Source organism: Littorina saxatilis, linkage group LG7 (assembly GCF_037325665.1).
Source record: "Littorina saxatilis isolate snail1 linkage group LG7, US_GU_Lsax_2.0, whole genome shotgun sequence".
Classification (NCBI taxonomy): domain Eukaryota; kingdom Metazoa; phylum Mollusca; class Gastropoda; order Littorinimorpha; family Littorinidae; genus Littorina; species Littorina saxatilis.
In genome coordinates this window covers 50573523-50590852 of record NC_090251.1, presented here as the reverse complement: position 1 = coordinate 50590852, position 17330 = coordinate 50573523, and the positions used below count along the sequence as shown (strand labels likewise).

Below are 17330 nucleotides of genomic sequence, written 5' to 3'. Positions count from 1 at the left end.
GTTCGGTGTGTTATAGAAACAAACAAATTCCCAGCATGCTTCCCCTGAAAGCGACGTATGGCTGGTAAAAGGTCATTATGATAACCAGCAATAACCCACTCGTGCAAAAACGAGTGTACATGGGAGTTTCAACCCATAAACAGAAGAAGAAGAATCCCAGGAAGCTTTGTATAACCGATGGTCTTTGGTCAGTTCAAGTGAAATTAAGTGACAATTATTAGTTATGAGCAGCTGTAGTGTTTGAGAATCTGTTAACACATCTGTAGCAGTTGCTTGTGTCTTGACTGCACTTTGCTAGCAGTAGCTGAATATGCTAAGCTGAATTAAAATTGTGATTTTATTGGGAATTTGCAGTAAAAAAATAATGCTACGAGTTTCAGCTTCAAGCAAGCTAGTCAGCAATGACCTTTTGAAAGAATAGGTGTTTCCATCGCAAATCTACCAAGTTCATCCTTGTTGTTGGGTAAAACGACGTCATTATTTTAGTCTGATGGGGTGAAAGGACGTTGCGATATCTTTGTTTTCCATGTGCACAAGAGTTCCGTTTTTCTTTTCTGCTTCCTGTGATGTCACTCGTCAGACGATTCAGAGAGCAGAGTCGTCAGATAAAACTGCAGGTGAGAATTACTTTAAGGGAAAAAACAAAAAACAAAAACAACAACCGATAACTGAAGTATAGCTGCAACTTGTTAGGTTATAAACCAGATCAAATGCATCGCAGACATGCGACGATAGCGTACAGGACAGGAGCTGAGGAGGACGTCACATGTTAATGTCAGCTGTTCTTTGTTCAGACCTGCTGGTGCCTTATCCCCCTTTGTGTGTACACGCAAGCACAAGACCAAATGCGCACGGAAAAGATCCAGTAATCCATGTCAGAATTCGGTGGGTTATAGAAAGACGAAAATACACAGCATGCATCCCCCGAAAGCGGCTTACGGCTTGCTGAAGGTGGGGGGTAAAAACGGTCAGTAAAAACTTGAGGGCTTCAAAACTTTGAGTTTTAATAATCACTGTGGCAAAAAAGAATCACTGAGTGACTGTTGGGGTTTTTTTTCTAAAAAAAAATGTTGGCGCATTCATATTCATAAGAAAGGACACCTTGCTACAAGGGACAGTGGCAAGGCTCCCCAAGAGCTAGTGTCCTTTGCTCGCAGGTTTTACTGTACTGCACTCTTAAAGCACTATTATGACTCAACTTGGAAAGCCATGGACGTTATATCAAGTGATGTTATAATGATAATAATAATACAGTAGTAGTCAAACGAATATAACGTCCCGCTCACTAGATGTGGTGGAGACGGTGGATGGGGGAAAGGGGGTAACTATGAACCCAAAGTTGTTACTACCAGAACGATTGTGCGTAAAGGTGGGCAGCCACTTTGCTGTTGACGAGAAACTTCTTCGTTAATAATAATAATATAAGTCAAATAGACAGTAATTATGTATAAGGACCCATGAAGTTCTCGTCAATTTTATTTCTTCGGACATCAAGGACAGGTCAAGATGCACTCACAAGAATGAGAGAAGAGGCAGAGACGAACCCTAGCCAGGAGAACAACATCAAACTCCAAGAAAGCAAAGCAAAACATCTGAAGACAAAGCTAGAGTGCAAGAGAAGAGGCTGGAGAGAAAAGACGGCAGGGCTGAATATGGAAAAAGACACAACAAAGCTCTGGAAACTTACAAGAGCACTGAATGAAGAGGGCAACAAGGGACAGAAGATCACCCTGGAGGAGGAAGGAAGAACACTCACTGGAAAAGCCGCTGCCAATGCTTTCGCCCAAGCATATCGGGGAGAAAGCGACACCACCATACCCCTGCCTCTACAAAAGGAAGTCAGAACAGAAATTAGAGAAAGAACAGAAAGAAACGTGCAGGATGCCATGCAACAAGACATCACCATGGCCGAGCTGAAGAATGCCATCAAGAAGCTCAAAAAGAAGAAGTCTCCAGGTCCAGACAACATTACGAATGAGATGTTGCAACACATAGGCAACTCGGCCCTCCAGAAACTACTGGGCATCTTCAACCTCAGCTGGAGACAGGGACAGGTACCTCAGTGCTGGAAGGAAGCCAGGATGATCCCAGTTTTAAAGAAAGGGAAAAACAAGACCAAAACCCTGAGCTACCGACCCATCAGCCTGACAAGCTGCGTATGCAAAACCATGGAGCGCATTGTCAACCAGCGCCTGCAGCTGTACCTGGAATCAGAAAGCATCATCGTCCCAGAACAAGCCGGCTTCCGACAGCACAGAAGTACGGAGGACCAGACAACACACCTTAGCCAGGTCATAGAGGATGCTTACCAGGCCCAGAAGGTCACCCTGGCCACCTTCATTGATCTGCAGAAGGCCTTCGACAAGGTCTGGAAAGATGGACTCCTTGTGAAGCTCCTACGTTCCGGCGTCAAAGGCAACATGTACCAGTGGACCAAGTCGTACCTGCACAACCGAAAGGCCAGAGTGCTGGTGGACGGTCACTGTGGCCGAAAGGTGCTACTACGCCAAGGAGTTCCACAGGGAGGAGTACTCTCCCCCACGCTATTCATACTCTTCATTAACGACCTGGTACCAGAGTTGCCCAAAGGAGTCCAAGCGGCACTGTATGCTGATGACCTTGTTCTCTGGTGCTCGGAAGAGTATGCAACCACAGCAACCTACAGGATGCAACTTGCCCTAGGAAAGGTTGCAGCGTGGGCGGAAGACTGGTGTGTGACCATCAACAGGGAGAAGACCACTGCCACTCTCTTCACACTTTCTGCCAAAGCGACACCTGGCAAACTGACCTTGGGGGACACACCCCTGAAATTTGAAGACCAGCAAACATACCTGGGGGTCACCTATGACAAGCGCATGACCTGGAAACAACACATCATGAATGCAGAGGGAAAGGCCAGGAGAAAACTAAACATCATGCGGAAGCTGGCAGGATCACACTGGGGTGCAAACGAGAAGATCCTGAAAACAGTCTACCAGGGGACTGTACGACCGCACCTCGAGTACGGATCAAGCTCTTGGGCAACAGCAGCCAAGACACACCAGCAGGCCCTAGACAAAGTACAGAACCAAGCGCTGAGAATCATCACGGGCGCAATGAAATCAACACCCATACAGAAGATGGAACAGGTGACTGGCATTCCTCCACTGAGCAAAAGGCGAGACTGCAAAACAATGGTACAAGCCACCAAGTACCAGTGCACTCATGACCATCCAATGAGTGACAGACTCAAGAAGATGTCCTTAGGCAGGCTGAAAAGATCGAGCTTCGCTCTGGAGGCAAGGGCTTTGCAGAAGAAACATCAGACAGAGATGCCAGAGCTAGTGGAGCCACCATCTTTCTCCCTTGACGCCCCTCCCTGGGAAGACAGACAAGGAAACCTGGACATACAGACCAGTGTCCCCTACCTCACAACAAAGGACGAGCAGAGCAATGCGACGAAAAAAGCCCTGACTCTTGCCATGCTTGAAGAAAGGTACCCCCAAGAAGCATGGATACGGGTGTATACTGTTGGGTCAGCCACAGAGGCCGTCAAAAATGGAGGAGCAGGGGTGTATGTCCAGTACCCCAGTGGAGAGAGGCAAGCAGAGGCTATACCAACAGGCCTCCACTGTACAAACTACAGAGCTGAGGTACAAGCACTGATCCATGCAGCATACACCATCAACGACAGAGTCAACCATGACAACCAGGTGGTCTTCCTGACTGACGCTCTGTCAGTACTACAAGCAATGACCAGTAGCAAACTGCCTCAGCTGGAACACGCTCTACACAACATCAAGAGCCTGAGGACAGTACTGCAATGGATCCCCTCCCACTGTGGTGTACAAGGAAACGAAGAGGCGGACAGGATGGCAAAGCTGGGTGCAGAAGATGAGCAAGAGAACAACCCTGTGAGCCTGACAGAGATGAAGACCATCATTAAGTCTCTGCACAGGACGCCCCAGCCACAGGACAGCTACCACCTGCTATCCAGACCACAGCAGGTGGTCATCTTCCGCCTGAGAACGGGACACAACAGACTTAACCAGCATCTCCACGGGAAGCTGCATGTTGTGCCCTCCCCCATGTGTTCTTGTGGAGAAGCAGAGCAGGACACGGCCCACATCCTACGAGACTGCAGGAACCACCAGGTGCTGAGAGAGGAAATCTGGCCATTGCCGGAGTCCCTGCACAACAAGCTGTACGGGCCAGTGGCTGCGCTGCAGAGGACCACTAATTATATCTCAAGATCTGGACTCCAAGTGTGATCGGCGATCGAAAAGAAGAAGAAGATCAAGGACAGGTCAAGATCTAGCAGAATATGAATGAACGACAGCCATGTGTGTGTGTTGTGTGTTGTGTGTGTGTGTGTGTGTGTGTGTGTGTGTGTGTGTGTCCTTAAAACTAATAACGTCGGACACTATAATTAAAGACTGAGATTGTCGATGGAACCAGACGGAGCTTGACACTCCAACACTAGCAATCTGTCTCAGAATCAGCATGTAGCCTACAATACTGTACGTTTCGGGGAAAATTGTGTGTATACAATTTTGTATTCACGGTCTAGCCAGGTTTTGGAAATACGCAAAGAAGAGAATAGTCCACAATTCTATATGAGGAAGTGAATTAAAGATTATTGTAATAAGTTAGTTTAAAACTTACAACAATATGTTGTTGTGATTTTTAAACAACACTAATGTTGCACTTTCCATTTCTGCGCAGTTTTATTAAAACAGTCAGTACTTTAGAAAGGGACATAACTCTTGGACTCCGGATATAACATCACCCGCGCGTAAAAGTGACGTTATAACCGATGAACCGGATACAGCGTCACCGCGTATAACGTCGCTCAAAAACATTCCCCGAGGGGTGACGTAATATCTGGAGTCGACTGTATTAACCAAAAGGACAAATAAAAGAGCACCTTTTCATTTGAGTATTTCATGCCATAGTGGTAATGGTATGTGAGGAAGATTCTTATTAACCAAAAGGACAAATAAAAGAGCACCTTTTCATTTGAGTATTTCATGCCATAGTGGTAATGGTATGTGAGGAAGATTCTACTTACCTCTTTAATTCGACAGCTTCTGAGTCAAGCATATATAATATTATATATATTCAGGACACATATTGTACATTATTTGTATTTTTGACCAAAATATGACATTTTAAACAGGTCGAGACAGTCAGTGTTCCTCCAAGACTACGCCAGCAATAACAATGACTGTCGAGATGTGTATAAATGTCATATTTTGGTCAAACAAAGACTCAAAATTACAAATAACATTTATGTATCAATTGATTTTAGAATAGAATTATTTTTATTTTTTTACGACTGAACAGACACAAATATGCATTCTTCTGTAGTCTCGGTTAGCCGCCTACATGAGTTTTTGATGGACTCTGATGTTACATGGCTTAAAGAAAGAATTTCTAACGTTGAATCGATATATACATGTATTTTCGTCCTTCTGTTTTCAGAGCGAGTGTGACTCGTAGAGGTACAGAGTGGTGTCAGGACCATGGCTTCTTCTTCTTCAGGAAGACGCCAGAGTCAACGGACCGTGGCCGGGACTCCCTCACACGAACAGCCCCCTGCCTCCACTGTCTCTCTGATCCCCTCACACAAACACCAGCACCCTTTCACCACGGCCCTTCTGAGCCAGCCCACAATAAGGACTCTGCTCACGACGGAGCAAAATCCTTACCAGTGCGGAATATGTAGCGTAACATTTAGCGTCAACATGGAGCTGGTTACCCATGTGCGCGGGCATACCCTCACCAAGCCGTATCAGTGTGGGTACTGCAAAGACAGCTACAGCACCAATGTGAACCTTGTGTTACACATTGAGAAACACAGAAAGACAATGTTGCTGATCCATCCGCCGCACAGAGCCACTCATGGTGCTGGGACAACAGGGCATCAGTCTTTTAGCATTAGACAAGGTGTCTCTCTTCTTTCGGCAACAACCCATCAGTCTCCTGGTCCAGGCATCTCGTCAGCCACAACCCATCCGTCTCCTGGTCCAGGCATCTCAGTGTCGGCCACAACCCATCAGTCTCCTGGTCCAGGCATCTCAGTGTCGGCCACAACCCATCAGTCTCCTGGTCCAGGCATCTCGGTGTCGGCCACAACCCATCAGTCTCCTGGTCCAGGCATCTCGGTGTCGGCCACAACCCATCAGTCTCCTGGTCCAGGCATCTCGGTGTCGGCCACTACGCATCAGTCTCCTCAACCAGGCACCTCTCTTCTGCTTTTTTCTGTGTCAAACTCAGTTCAAGGTGCGTTCATTTTAAGTCGGTTGGTTATCCAGTCAAACCTGCCCTTTTGATAACGACCACCTATAAAACCCCGCCAAAAGAAACCGCTACATTAGGTTCTTTTCTATACATCACCTTTCTATGATGAACACCTGCCTCTAGAGACCAGCCAAAATCAACCGCTAAAAGTACAAGGTTCTTTCCTTTAAACCACATTTCTATAACAACCATCTGTCTGTAAGGACAACTTGTGTGGTGGTTATAGACAGGTTAGGCTGTTTAATATAGGAAGGAACTGAGCTGACCACTGTAAATTTGTGTTGTAATGTTTGTGACACACTGATACAGCTATAGACCGGCACAGTTGGCCTAGTGGTAAGGCGTCCGCCCCGTGATCGGGAAGTCGTGGGTTCGAACCCCGGCCGGGTCATACCTAAGACTTTAAAATTGGCAATCTAGTGGCTGCTCCGCCTGGCGTCTGGCATTATGGGGTTAGTGCTAGGACTGGTTGGTCCGGTGTCAGAATAATGTGACTGGGTGAGACATGAAGCCTGTGGTGCGACTTCTGTCTTGTGTGTGGCGCACGTTATATGTCAAAGCAGCACCGCCCTGATATGGCCCTTCGTGTTCGGCTGGGCGTTAAGCAAAAAAAAAAAAAAAAAAAAAAAAAAGATACAGCTATAAGTGAAAGCATTTTTGAGTCACTTGAGAAAAAGTGACTCTATGTAATCGGTCAGTGTTAGTCTGTCCGTCCGGCCGGCCGTCCGGCCGGCCGTCCGGCCGGCCGTCCGGCCGGCCGGCCGTAGACACCACCTTAACGTTGGACTTTTCTCGGAAACTATCAAAGCGATCGGGCTCATATTTTGTTTAGTCGTGACCTCCAATGACCTCTACACTTTAACGATGGTTTCGTTGACCTTTGACCTTTTTCAAGGTCACAGGTCAGCGTCAAAGGAAAAATTAGACATTTTATATCTTTGACAAAGTTCATCGGATGTGATTGAAACTTTGTAGGATTATTCTTTACATCAAAGTATTTACATCTGTAGCCTTTTACGAACGTTATCAGAAAAACAAGGGAGATAACTAGCCTTTTCTGTTCGGCAACACACAACTTAACGTTGGGCTTTTCTCGGAAACTATAAAAGTGACCGGGCTCAAATTTTATGTGAACGTGACTCATTGTGTTGTGAATAGCAATTTCTTCCTGTCCATCTGATGCCTCATATAATATTCAGAACTGCGAAAGTGACTCGATCGAGCGTTTGCTCTTCTTGTTTAATTGTACGACCACCCAAGGGCTGTTCAAAAGGGGTTATTAAATATAGATGGTCACTGTGAAAGGTGAAGCATGAAGAAGAAAATCCTAATTTAGGCTTGCGGGTGGTCATAATGGAGACGTGGTCGCAATTGAGAGGTTGTCACCAGAAAAGGTTGGATTGTTTTTATCATGAATTAATGCTAATTGTGTTGTAATTTTATTGTCTTGTTTTCCATCACACTGAGAACTTCCCTGTTTTGGATGATAAAGTAGTTTTGTATTGTATTGTTCTGCAGGTCCAGAAGACAGAAGCAAGCATAGCGCCATGGCAGCAGACTATGAAAGAGAATCGAGTGGAGGTGATGCTGCAAGTTCACCAGCCAGCAGTGTTGGACCTGACTCTAGCAATGATGCACCCACTGTGAAAACATCTCCCCATAGTGACAGCTACACTGCAGAGGAGGAGGTGACTGTAAGAAAGCCTGGAAACTCTGCCCTGTGTGACTGTGAGGAGATCATCAAGCTTGAGCCTGTGTCCAACCAAGAGACAGAAGCAGCAGACAAACCGGAGGCTGTCGAAAGTGAAAACCACGATGAAGGTCCTTTGGAAGAAAGGCAAGCTGAGCCAACACTAGCAGTTGACTCTATACTGACAAATCAGCAACGGAAAATTCAGGGTAAGAAATGTACGACTGACACTAGTGACAGGCCTTTTCTGTGTGACCTTTGCGGAGCTGGTTTCAAGGCTGCTCGCTATGTTTCTGAACATAAAAGACATGTGCATAATCAGAGGGTGAAGAAGAAACCCATTGATGTGGAACTGGGAGAATCTCTGGTGCATAATGAGACTGTGAAGAAAAAACTCATTGATTCGGGACTGGGAGAGTCTCATGATGACGAGTCAAACCCTGCTGCGTTGATGGCAGACATGCCAGAGACCCCGGAAGCAATACCTCCACCACCAGGCATTGAAAGTAGAACAGAAGAAAACCAGGCTAGTGCCTTGCAGGCGACGGGCACAACATCTACACTGACAACAGTCATTTATAGAGCAAATCAAGGCACAACAGACGGAAATGCTAAGCCTTTCGGCTGTGACCATTGCCAAGCTAGATTCAAACTTCGTCGCTACCTCTCTGATCACATGAGACACGTTCATGGGCTCCGGCTTCTTTTGCCAGGACAGAAGATTAGAGCGAAACGGGTCCCTTCTGGGAAAACATGTGACAACAAAGGTGAATCTTGTGATCATGTTCACTGTAACGTGTGCAACTCCACTTTCAGACTTCTTCGCTACCTTCGTGATCATCAAAGACTAAAACATAATATTTGGGTGCAAAAACCCAGGCCGGGATATGGCAAGAAATCGATCGTTCTGAATGACGCTGGTGACAAGAAAACAGGACTCCCTGTGTCAGAGGACAGAGAAACACGGGTCTCAATAAATTCCTGTACTGGAAATGATCAGAATAAAAAAAGCCTCAAGGAAAAATATGTGTGTGATCTTTGTGGGGACAGTTTCACAGTCAGGCGTGAGTTCTGTACTCATAAAAGACGAGTTCATCAAGTCTCGGGCAGGAGTGTGCCGGAAATGGCAAATGCATTATTTCACGAAGATCCAGGTGTGTTTATGACAGAAGCTGATTGGATGGAGCCTCAGAGGTGGCAGGGGCTGCGCGATTCACTAGCACTGACCTCACCTGTCAACCTAACTAGTGATGTGGAAGGAAACGCTTACACTCCACATGCTGGAGACGACCTCCAGGGCGGCGAGAAAACGCCTCTTCACACCAAGTCATGTGAATGCTCTTTTTGCGGGAAACTCATGTTCAACCAAGGCAAGTTGAGGAGGCACCTGGAGGATATTCACTCTTTAAGAAGACCTTTCCGGTGTAAAGATTGTTCCTTGTGTTTCAAGACCTCCCATGCGTTTGAACGCCACTCTGCTGCAGTCCACCCTGACGAAAAACCTTTCCTGTGCCAACACTGCTCTGCCAGGTTTGAAACTCTGCCAGAGATGTTAGCTCACGTTGGCAGTCATCATACACGTTGTCATTGCGCTCACTGTCCGGCTCAATTCAACAACAAGGAACTTTTATCAAAACACTTGTTCAACTCGCACACTGAGATTTACAATGCAAGCATTGAAGTGAGAAGTTTCAGTTGCCCTCAGTGTTCACACACTTGTAGAGATGAGCAGGATCTTAATGCTCACATTTCAGTCCAGCACAAAAAGCGTTTCAGAAAAAGTGTCGGCTGCCCCAATTGCGAGGCACAGTTCAAATCCAAGAGCGTTCTACAAACACACTTAAGCAGGGTACACAGCGTGGAAACGACCTATCAGTGTGACCAATGTGGCAAGCGTTACAACATGAAGCACAAACTTAAAAAACACTGGTGTCAACCCAGGGAATGTCCAATCTGCCAGCGTAAATTTTCCAGCCAATCCACCTACAACCAGCATGCCAAAGACATGCACACGAACAGACTGTCCTTTACTTGTGAGCTGTGTGGCCAGACCTTCGCCAGGGCCATCAACCTCACCTACCATCAGAACGGCAAGCACTTCAACAGGAGGCCCTACACGTGTGACATTTGCCACAAAGGCTTCACGTCTCACCCAGGTTTATATGCCCACAAAATCCGTCACCGAGGCAAGAAAAGATACAACTGCTCTCACTGTGACTTGAAGTTCTATTTTAAGAATAATTTGGAGCGGCATGCCCTTACACACACAGACCTCAAAGTCCATTCTTGTGATATATGTAACAGAACGTACAAGAGCTCAACTGCCATGAGATACCATATGAAAAACACACATCAGTACAAACCTCCTGACCGTCGCAAGGGTAAGACAAGATTAGATGCCTGACTGCGCTCGTCATAGTCATTCTTTCACAGCTCGTGTTGTTCTCAGTGTTATCTTCAAACACTGACACATGGACCTTTTTAATGTGGCATATTGGTCTGACATCAGTCCAGTCGACCATCCTTGAAGTCTTGCAGATGTGCTGCTAGCTTTCGAAAAGAAAATATATGCACGTCATATTATGCAACAACAAGGGGAACATATTTTTGCGACAATTTTAGGACAATCTGTGAATTGTGAAAGAGTTAAAAAAAATATTGACAGATATATATATATATATGTCGTGCCGAATTCACGGAATTGCCGAATTCGCGGAATCGGCAACATTTTTGCCCATTTCGCGTAATCGGAAAAACGCTGCCTATTATGTGAAATCGGCAGCGTTTTGCCGAAAATGCGGAAAGGCTTCTAAAATTTGCCCATTTCGCAAAAGCGACAGCCAGTCTGTTACTTTTTGTGTCACCAGAACATTGCATTAACATTGCTTCACCTCCCTACTATGTTTTGTATGGTCTATGTTGGTCTGTGTCGAGCATAACTCCGGAAATACACGAAACCTACACTTTCTGCAATAACTTGCCATAACTTATCGATTATTGCGATATCTATCCATTGGAGTATGTAGTTGTCTAAGTGTGATGATATCCCAACTATGCGTTTCTTTTTTTGAACAGTATATATGTTCTGCGCGAACTTAGAATCCGGTTTCATTCTAGAATGGACCGGGTCCAGGTTGGAATTCTAACCCTGCGCAAGTACAGGGGTGCCATTCTAGAATGAAACCCTTGTTGCTGGTCCATTCTAGAATCGGCCGTGCGCAAGGTTGGAATTTGGGTCCAAGTTGGAATAGTCATTTCAGTTAGACTATCACACAGCCAAAGCCACAAATGTGGATTTTCTGTTTGTTTTTGTTTTTTGTGTGTTTGGTTGGTTTTTTTTTCTCGGGTTTTTTACACTTTACTCAAAGACATCGTGAATTGGGATTGTGATGTTCTGAAAGTGATTACGATTTTGAGAGACACTCAGCACTGATCGCTACGAACGGAAATTTCCGGACTGACAGTGTTTTGCTGATCTCGCTTGTAACTTTTAATCTTATTCATATACATGAAGTTGGTCTTCTGAATTGTGAAGATATAATGTCAACTTTTTTTAAACCTGTGACAACAGCTCTATAACTCACTCTGTCCTTCTGTTGGTCTGTCTGTCGGTTAGTCGGTCTGACCGTCTGTCTGTCCAAAAAATTGTCAAAAAACCGGACATTTCCGAGAGGGAGACAGCGCTGACATTGCAAGCGGCCGCAACCGGCTCTCATCACAAAAACAACTGCCCTGCAAACAATACCGCCCTGGTAGTCCCCCTTGCTATGGTCTGCCTTTGTTTATTGCGTACTCAGGAGTGTCAACTTTCTTGACATGACATCGCAAGATCGCCAAAGGATTTTTTTCAGGGGTAGACAAATCAGCCCCATTTTATCAAAGGGAAGGTGCAGGTGGAGATAATTCAAGGGAAGACAACTCTGTCTTACCTACAAACATTACGGCCCCCTTTATTCAAGGGTTTCATTCTAGAATGGCACCCCTGTACTTGCGCAGGGTTAGAATTCCAACCTGGACCCGGTCCATTCTAGAATGAAACCGGATTCTAAGTTCGCGCAGAACACATATAATGCAATAAAGCAGAACAGCAGCTGAATATTTGATATTTCTGAGGTTTTGTCAGGAATCATGGTGTCAAACTACTTGTAATACGTCCTCAGTACAGCAATACCTGCTGTGATTTTGTGACCAGCCAAAGGTTCCCTTTATAGTTTATTGCAGAAGGTCTGTCATGATAGGAATTATTTTGTGTGAAGTGAATAGACAAAGATCTGACTCAAGCACTTTAAGAATCAAAAGCTTGCTTATTCTCAGAGATGCCAGGAGGTTGGTTCCAAATAACTCTCACTTACTCTTTTGATTAAGATCAATCGAATGTTAGACAAAGGGACCAGAAAATTTATTCTTTTCTAAGGTGTCCTTCCGTTGGAAAGGCCTAACATGTAAAAAATCAGTCTAATACCCCCATTCCACTGAGCCGTTCTCGCTTACGTTCTTGTTACGATCAAGGTCGGCTGACACAACAATCGAACGCTACGAAAACGGTCATTTTTGACGTATTTGCGCTCCAATAACATTCTGTTAACGATCGTAACGATGCCGTACAGTTCGCATACCGACCATAGAGCGTATCCATGGCGATTCAACACCGTTCTCTAACGTTGTCATTCCGATTATGCACCGTTCAAAGTGATCCGATACCGTTCGATTACCGAGTCAACCACTCTTGTACCGTTGTACACAGATCTCTTCCGTTCTATTAACAACCCTACAACGACTGTAGCGTGCAGATAACGTTCCATTCGCGTTCTGTTACCGTTTATTGTAAGGATTTGCCAAGTTCTATAAAAGCAGAGACCAATTCTATCAATATGCAGTTGCTTGCTAGACATCAAGATGGAAGGAGATCAGTTCTTTTTCTTCTTGCTGATGCAGCACAATAACTTGCATTTACGCCAGCTTGCCCTTGTACAAGAACTGATGAGGAGAAGAAGACGAAGACCCCCAGCATTTTGGGTGAGACCATGGCTGACTGCCCAAAGGAGACTGATGTACGGACACTTTCATTGTCTCATGAGAGAGCTAAGGATAGAAGACACCGCATCCTTCTTCAACTTCATGCGAATGGAGCCCCAGATGTTCGATGAGTTGGTTGACAGACTGTCTCCTAGGATCACTCTGCAGGATACCAACTGTAGAAAAGCCCTGGAGCCCGGCCTCAAGGTTGCTGTTACCCTGAGACACCTGGCCTCTGGTGACCGCTACCCCAGCCTCTCATACGCCTTCAGAGTTTCACGTCACACGATTGCCAAGTTTCTTCCACTGGTCTGTCAAGCGATAGTGGACGAATACAAGGATGAGGTCATAGCATGTCCAACCACCGCAGAGGAATGGCAAGCCATTGCTGATGAATTTGAGAGAAAATGGAACGTCCCTCACGCTGTCGGTGCCCTTGATGGGAAACATGTGGCTATTCGGAAGCCTCCCCAGTCTGGAAGCCTCTATTACAATTATAAAGGCTTCTTCTCCTTGGTGATGCTGGCCCTGGTCGACGCCGACTACAACTTCATTTGGGTTGACGTAGGAGCCATGGGACACATGTCAGATGCACAGATCTACAATGCTTCCGAAGTAAAAGAGTGCTTCGAGGATGGGACCATCAATTTGCCACCGCCTCAGCCAATGACCAACGATGATAGGCCTATTCCCTACTTCATGCTCGCCGACGACGCGTTCGCCTTGCGAACGTACCTCATGAAACCATACAGCAAACGTGGTATGACTGATGCAGAACTCATCACCAACTACAGAATATCCAGAGGCCGCAGAGTTGTGGAGAATGCATTTGGCATTTTGGCCAGCAGGTGGCAAGTTCTCCACACCACGTTACAACAACATCCAAAGGTGGCAACAAGTGTGGTGGAAGCTGCAGTGTGTCTTCACAACCTCATGAGGATGAGATACCCAAGACTTCAAAATGCTGAACTGGACATAGAGGATGCAGCCCACAACATCGTGCCTGGAGTGGGTGGACGTTGTGCTGCTGCCCATTACGGCGGTCAGTTTCGTCGATGGCTGCCCTGAGAGTCGCGTGAATTTCACACGATACCTTTCGGTAGACGTCGTGGGGCAGCGTGTATATCACCGATGCAAAGTAGTTGCATTCGCTGCGCCTCACCGGGTCACCTTGGTTCCGCTGGACGAACTCCTTAGTAAGGAGCAGCAGCTGGTTTTGGTCTGCTTCCGTCTGGCGAAGCTTGTCCTCCAGGTTTTCTTTTTTTTTGCTGCATACCGACGATCCAGCTTCAGAGTTGACATCACAGGGCGGGGTTACAGATTCCTTGCTGGTGCTTGGCTCTTCTTCACCTGGGGGAATGTCCGAGGGCGAGCAGGTTTTCTGTTTGAACGAGACCATGGGTTTTGCTGTGCGACGGTCGGCGATAAAGGGCTTCAGGAAGCTCATCTGTGAGCTAATCCATCGGTCACGGTCGCTGAGGTTACTGGCGCCCGATCCAGATTTTCTTGAGCCCTTCAGCAGTTTTCCGTACCTGGTACGAAGGGAGTCGTACCAGACTTCTAAGTCGGCCTTGTCACGGTCCATCCTGGCTGCCTGCTCGTTCCATGCTTTTTCTCTCAAGTGTTTGTTGTGATAAAGTTTTTTCTTTTTGTCATATAGAAACTGGTTTTCTCTGAGGAACTCCAACATCAAGTCCTCTTCATCTTCTGTGAGGTTCGGTCGAAAACGCGGCTTTTTGGTGGCAATGGTCTCTTGAACAGTTGGGCTATCTGCAGATTCCACCTGCGTAATCTTCTTCTTCTTCCCTTTGGGTGGCATGTTTCTTCTTTCTTTGGTTGTTTCTTGATTGAGAGGCACACCGACTGTGATATGGATTATGCAACGACTTATTATATACAGACCTACCCGCGTCGTCTGGAGATCGGTGGAGGAGCTCTAATGGAATGGTTTGCACGGTATTAGAACGTAAATGGAATGCAACAACAACGTTAGGATCAGCTCAGGTCGTTTCGGGATCGGTATAGGAACTGTATGGAGCGGTACGAACGGTTCTAGAACGCTACGATGACGCACTGAGAACGCTAGTGACGTCACTTGCGATGCGATAACGTTGTGTTACCGCTCCTTTACGTTCCATTAACGATCTGAAAGTTCCGTTACCGATGTGTTTAGGTTCCGTTACCGCTCATTTTGATCGGGAGGGAAACGGCGAAAATTTGAAACATGTTTCAAAAACTCACCCGTTCTTACCGTTCCTTGCGTTCCATTAACGTTCCTTAGCGCTCCACTTACGTTCTTTCCGATCCCTCCCGATCCTTACCGTTTCCCGGCCGTTCCTTGATCGTAACGGGAACGTAAGCGAGAACGGCTCAGTGGAATGGGGGTATTACAAAAACATCATGAAATCTTGGTGAAGGAAATTAAAATTGACTCGCTGGACAGTCCTAGTCCTCCAACATTCCGATAAACTTGTAATGCCTGTCAAAATGATATTCAATACCTTAGAAGTAGTACATAATTAGCATAAATGTTGCACTAACTTCATTCTACATTACCTTTCTTGTTTTTTGATTCATTCTACATGAATCATAGTTTTTAATCGATTCACTAACACTTAAACTTATTTGTGTATTGTTTCTGTTTGAAATTAAAAATTATTTATTGTAAACTGAATATATTGTGTTGTAAACATCAGAGAGAGAGAGAGAGTGCGTGAGAGAGAGAGAGAAAGAGAGAGAGAGAGAGAGAGAGAGAGAGAGAGAGAGAGAGAGAGAGAGAGAGAGAGAGAGTGTGTGTGTGTGTGTGTGTGTGTGCATTTAGTATGCCATTTTCATCATCACCAACAAAACAACTCCTGTTCAACAGAAATGATAACTGACCAATTAAACAAAGGGATACAAGCACTCTGAATATTAGAACAGTAACGTTGTAAGTATATCAGCTGCCCAGAACCAGTCAACTGCATTACATCCAAGTAGACCACACACACAAAAAGCGTTGAATGAACAAAGCGCTTCCTTCTGTGAAAAAAGTATCACTTTGTCAAACTCTCTTTGAATCGTGTAACTTGCCTCAATTTCTTGGGATGTAAACTCTTAAAAAAACATTATAAATTGCATTACCTGCACTGGGGTGCAGTTGTGTTTGACCTCAGTGTATACATTTCTGATGTCTACACACAAGAGGTATGAACAGTTTTCACAAATCATTCTATTCAAACAGAAAAGAAACACCCCTCTACTGAACTAACATAGTAACTTGATGCTTTACGCGCCGAGAAAGTAACAAAATGCGCTTGAACTGAGGGGGTTCGCCCCTTGTTCTAGTCGAGTTAGCAGGCTAAGCAAGACAGCAGGGGTAGCAACTCGGTATTATACGCGCAGGGTGCTTGTACACAGTTACTCCCCTTGGATACCTTGCCATTTTGATCACAGCTTATGCCTTTTATTTCAACATTGAGAGTAAGAAAACGAAAACAGACGTGTGAATCGTGACGGTACACACAGAATATGACACACTGACCTTATTTTAGATAAGGAAAGTAATGTCACGATACTTGCAAGAAAGGAAGAAAGGCAAATCTGTGTCACGATATGTGACAACTAGGTGTCTTGGCGTGTGTCATGATTCTGTTGTGGCGGCTGGTCACGATAACAACTAGGTGTCTTGGCGTGTGTCATGATTCTGTTGTGGCGGCTGGTCACGATAACAACTAGGTGTCTTGGCGTGTGTCATGATTCTGTTGTGGCGGCTGGTCACGATAACAACTAGGTGTCTTGGCGTGTGTCATGATTCTGTTGTGGCGGCTGGTCACGATAACAACTAGGTGTCTTGGCGTGTGTCATGATTCTGTTGTGGCGGCTGGTCACGATAACAACTAGGTGTCTTGGCGTGTGTCATGATTCTGTTGTGGCGGCTGGTCACGATAACAACTAGGTGTCTTGGCGTGTGTCATGATTCTGTTGTGGCGGCTGGTCACGATAACAACTAGGTGTCTTGGCGTGTGTCATGATTCTGTTGTGGCGGCTGGTCACGATAACAACTAGGTGTCTTGGCGTGTGTCATGATTCTGTTGTGACGGCTGGTCACGATAACAACTAGGTGTCTTGGCGTGTGTCATGATTCTGTTGTGACGGCTGGTCACGATAACAACTAGGTGTCTTGGCGTGTGTCATGATTCTGTTGTGACGGCTGGTCACGATAACAACTGAGGTGTCTTGGCGTGTGTCATGATTCTGTTGTGGCGGCTGGTCACGATAACAACTAGGTGTCTTGGCGTGTGTCATGATTCTGTTGTGGCGGCTGGTCACGATAACAACTAGGTGTCTTGGCGTGTGTCAT

At 45.8% G+C, this 17330-nt stretch overlaps 2 protein-coding genes across 3 annotated transcripts; both read left to right on the top strand.

Annotated features, from left to right (window-relative positions):
- Positions 1–544: 544 nt before the first annotated feature.
- On the top strand, positions 545–11048 carry LOC138971713 (zinc finger protein 62-like). Of its 2 annotated transcripts, XM_070344493.1 has the most exons (3): positions 545–617; positions 5464–6264; positions 7801–11048. In XM_070344493.1, exons 2-3 carry the CDS (start codon positions 5505–5507, stop codon positions 10374–10376), a joined length of 3336 nt encoding a protein of 1111 aa, XP_070200594.1. In that variant the 5' UTR covers positions 545–617; positions 5464–5504; the 3' UTR covers positions 10377–11048. The 2 variants fall into 2 exon arrangements, with proteins under 2 accessions (XP_070200594.1, XP_070200595.1); XM_070344494.1 differs by lacking the exon at positions 545–617 and having other exon boundaries at positions 5390–6264.
- A 994-nt stretch (positions 11049–12042) lies between these two features.
- Positions 12043–15655, top strand: LOC138971714 (putative nuclease HARBI1). Its single transcript, XM_070344495.1, has one exon. It carries the CDS (start codon positions 12869–12871, stop codon positions 14054–14056), a length of 1188 nt encoding a protein of 395 aa, XP_070200596.1. The 5' UTR covers positions 12043–12868; the 3' UTR covers positions 14057–15655.
- Positions 15656–17330: the final 1675 nt, after the last annotated feature.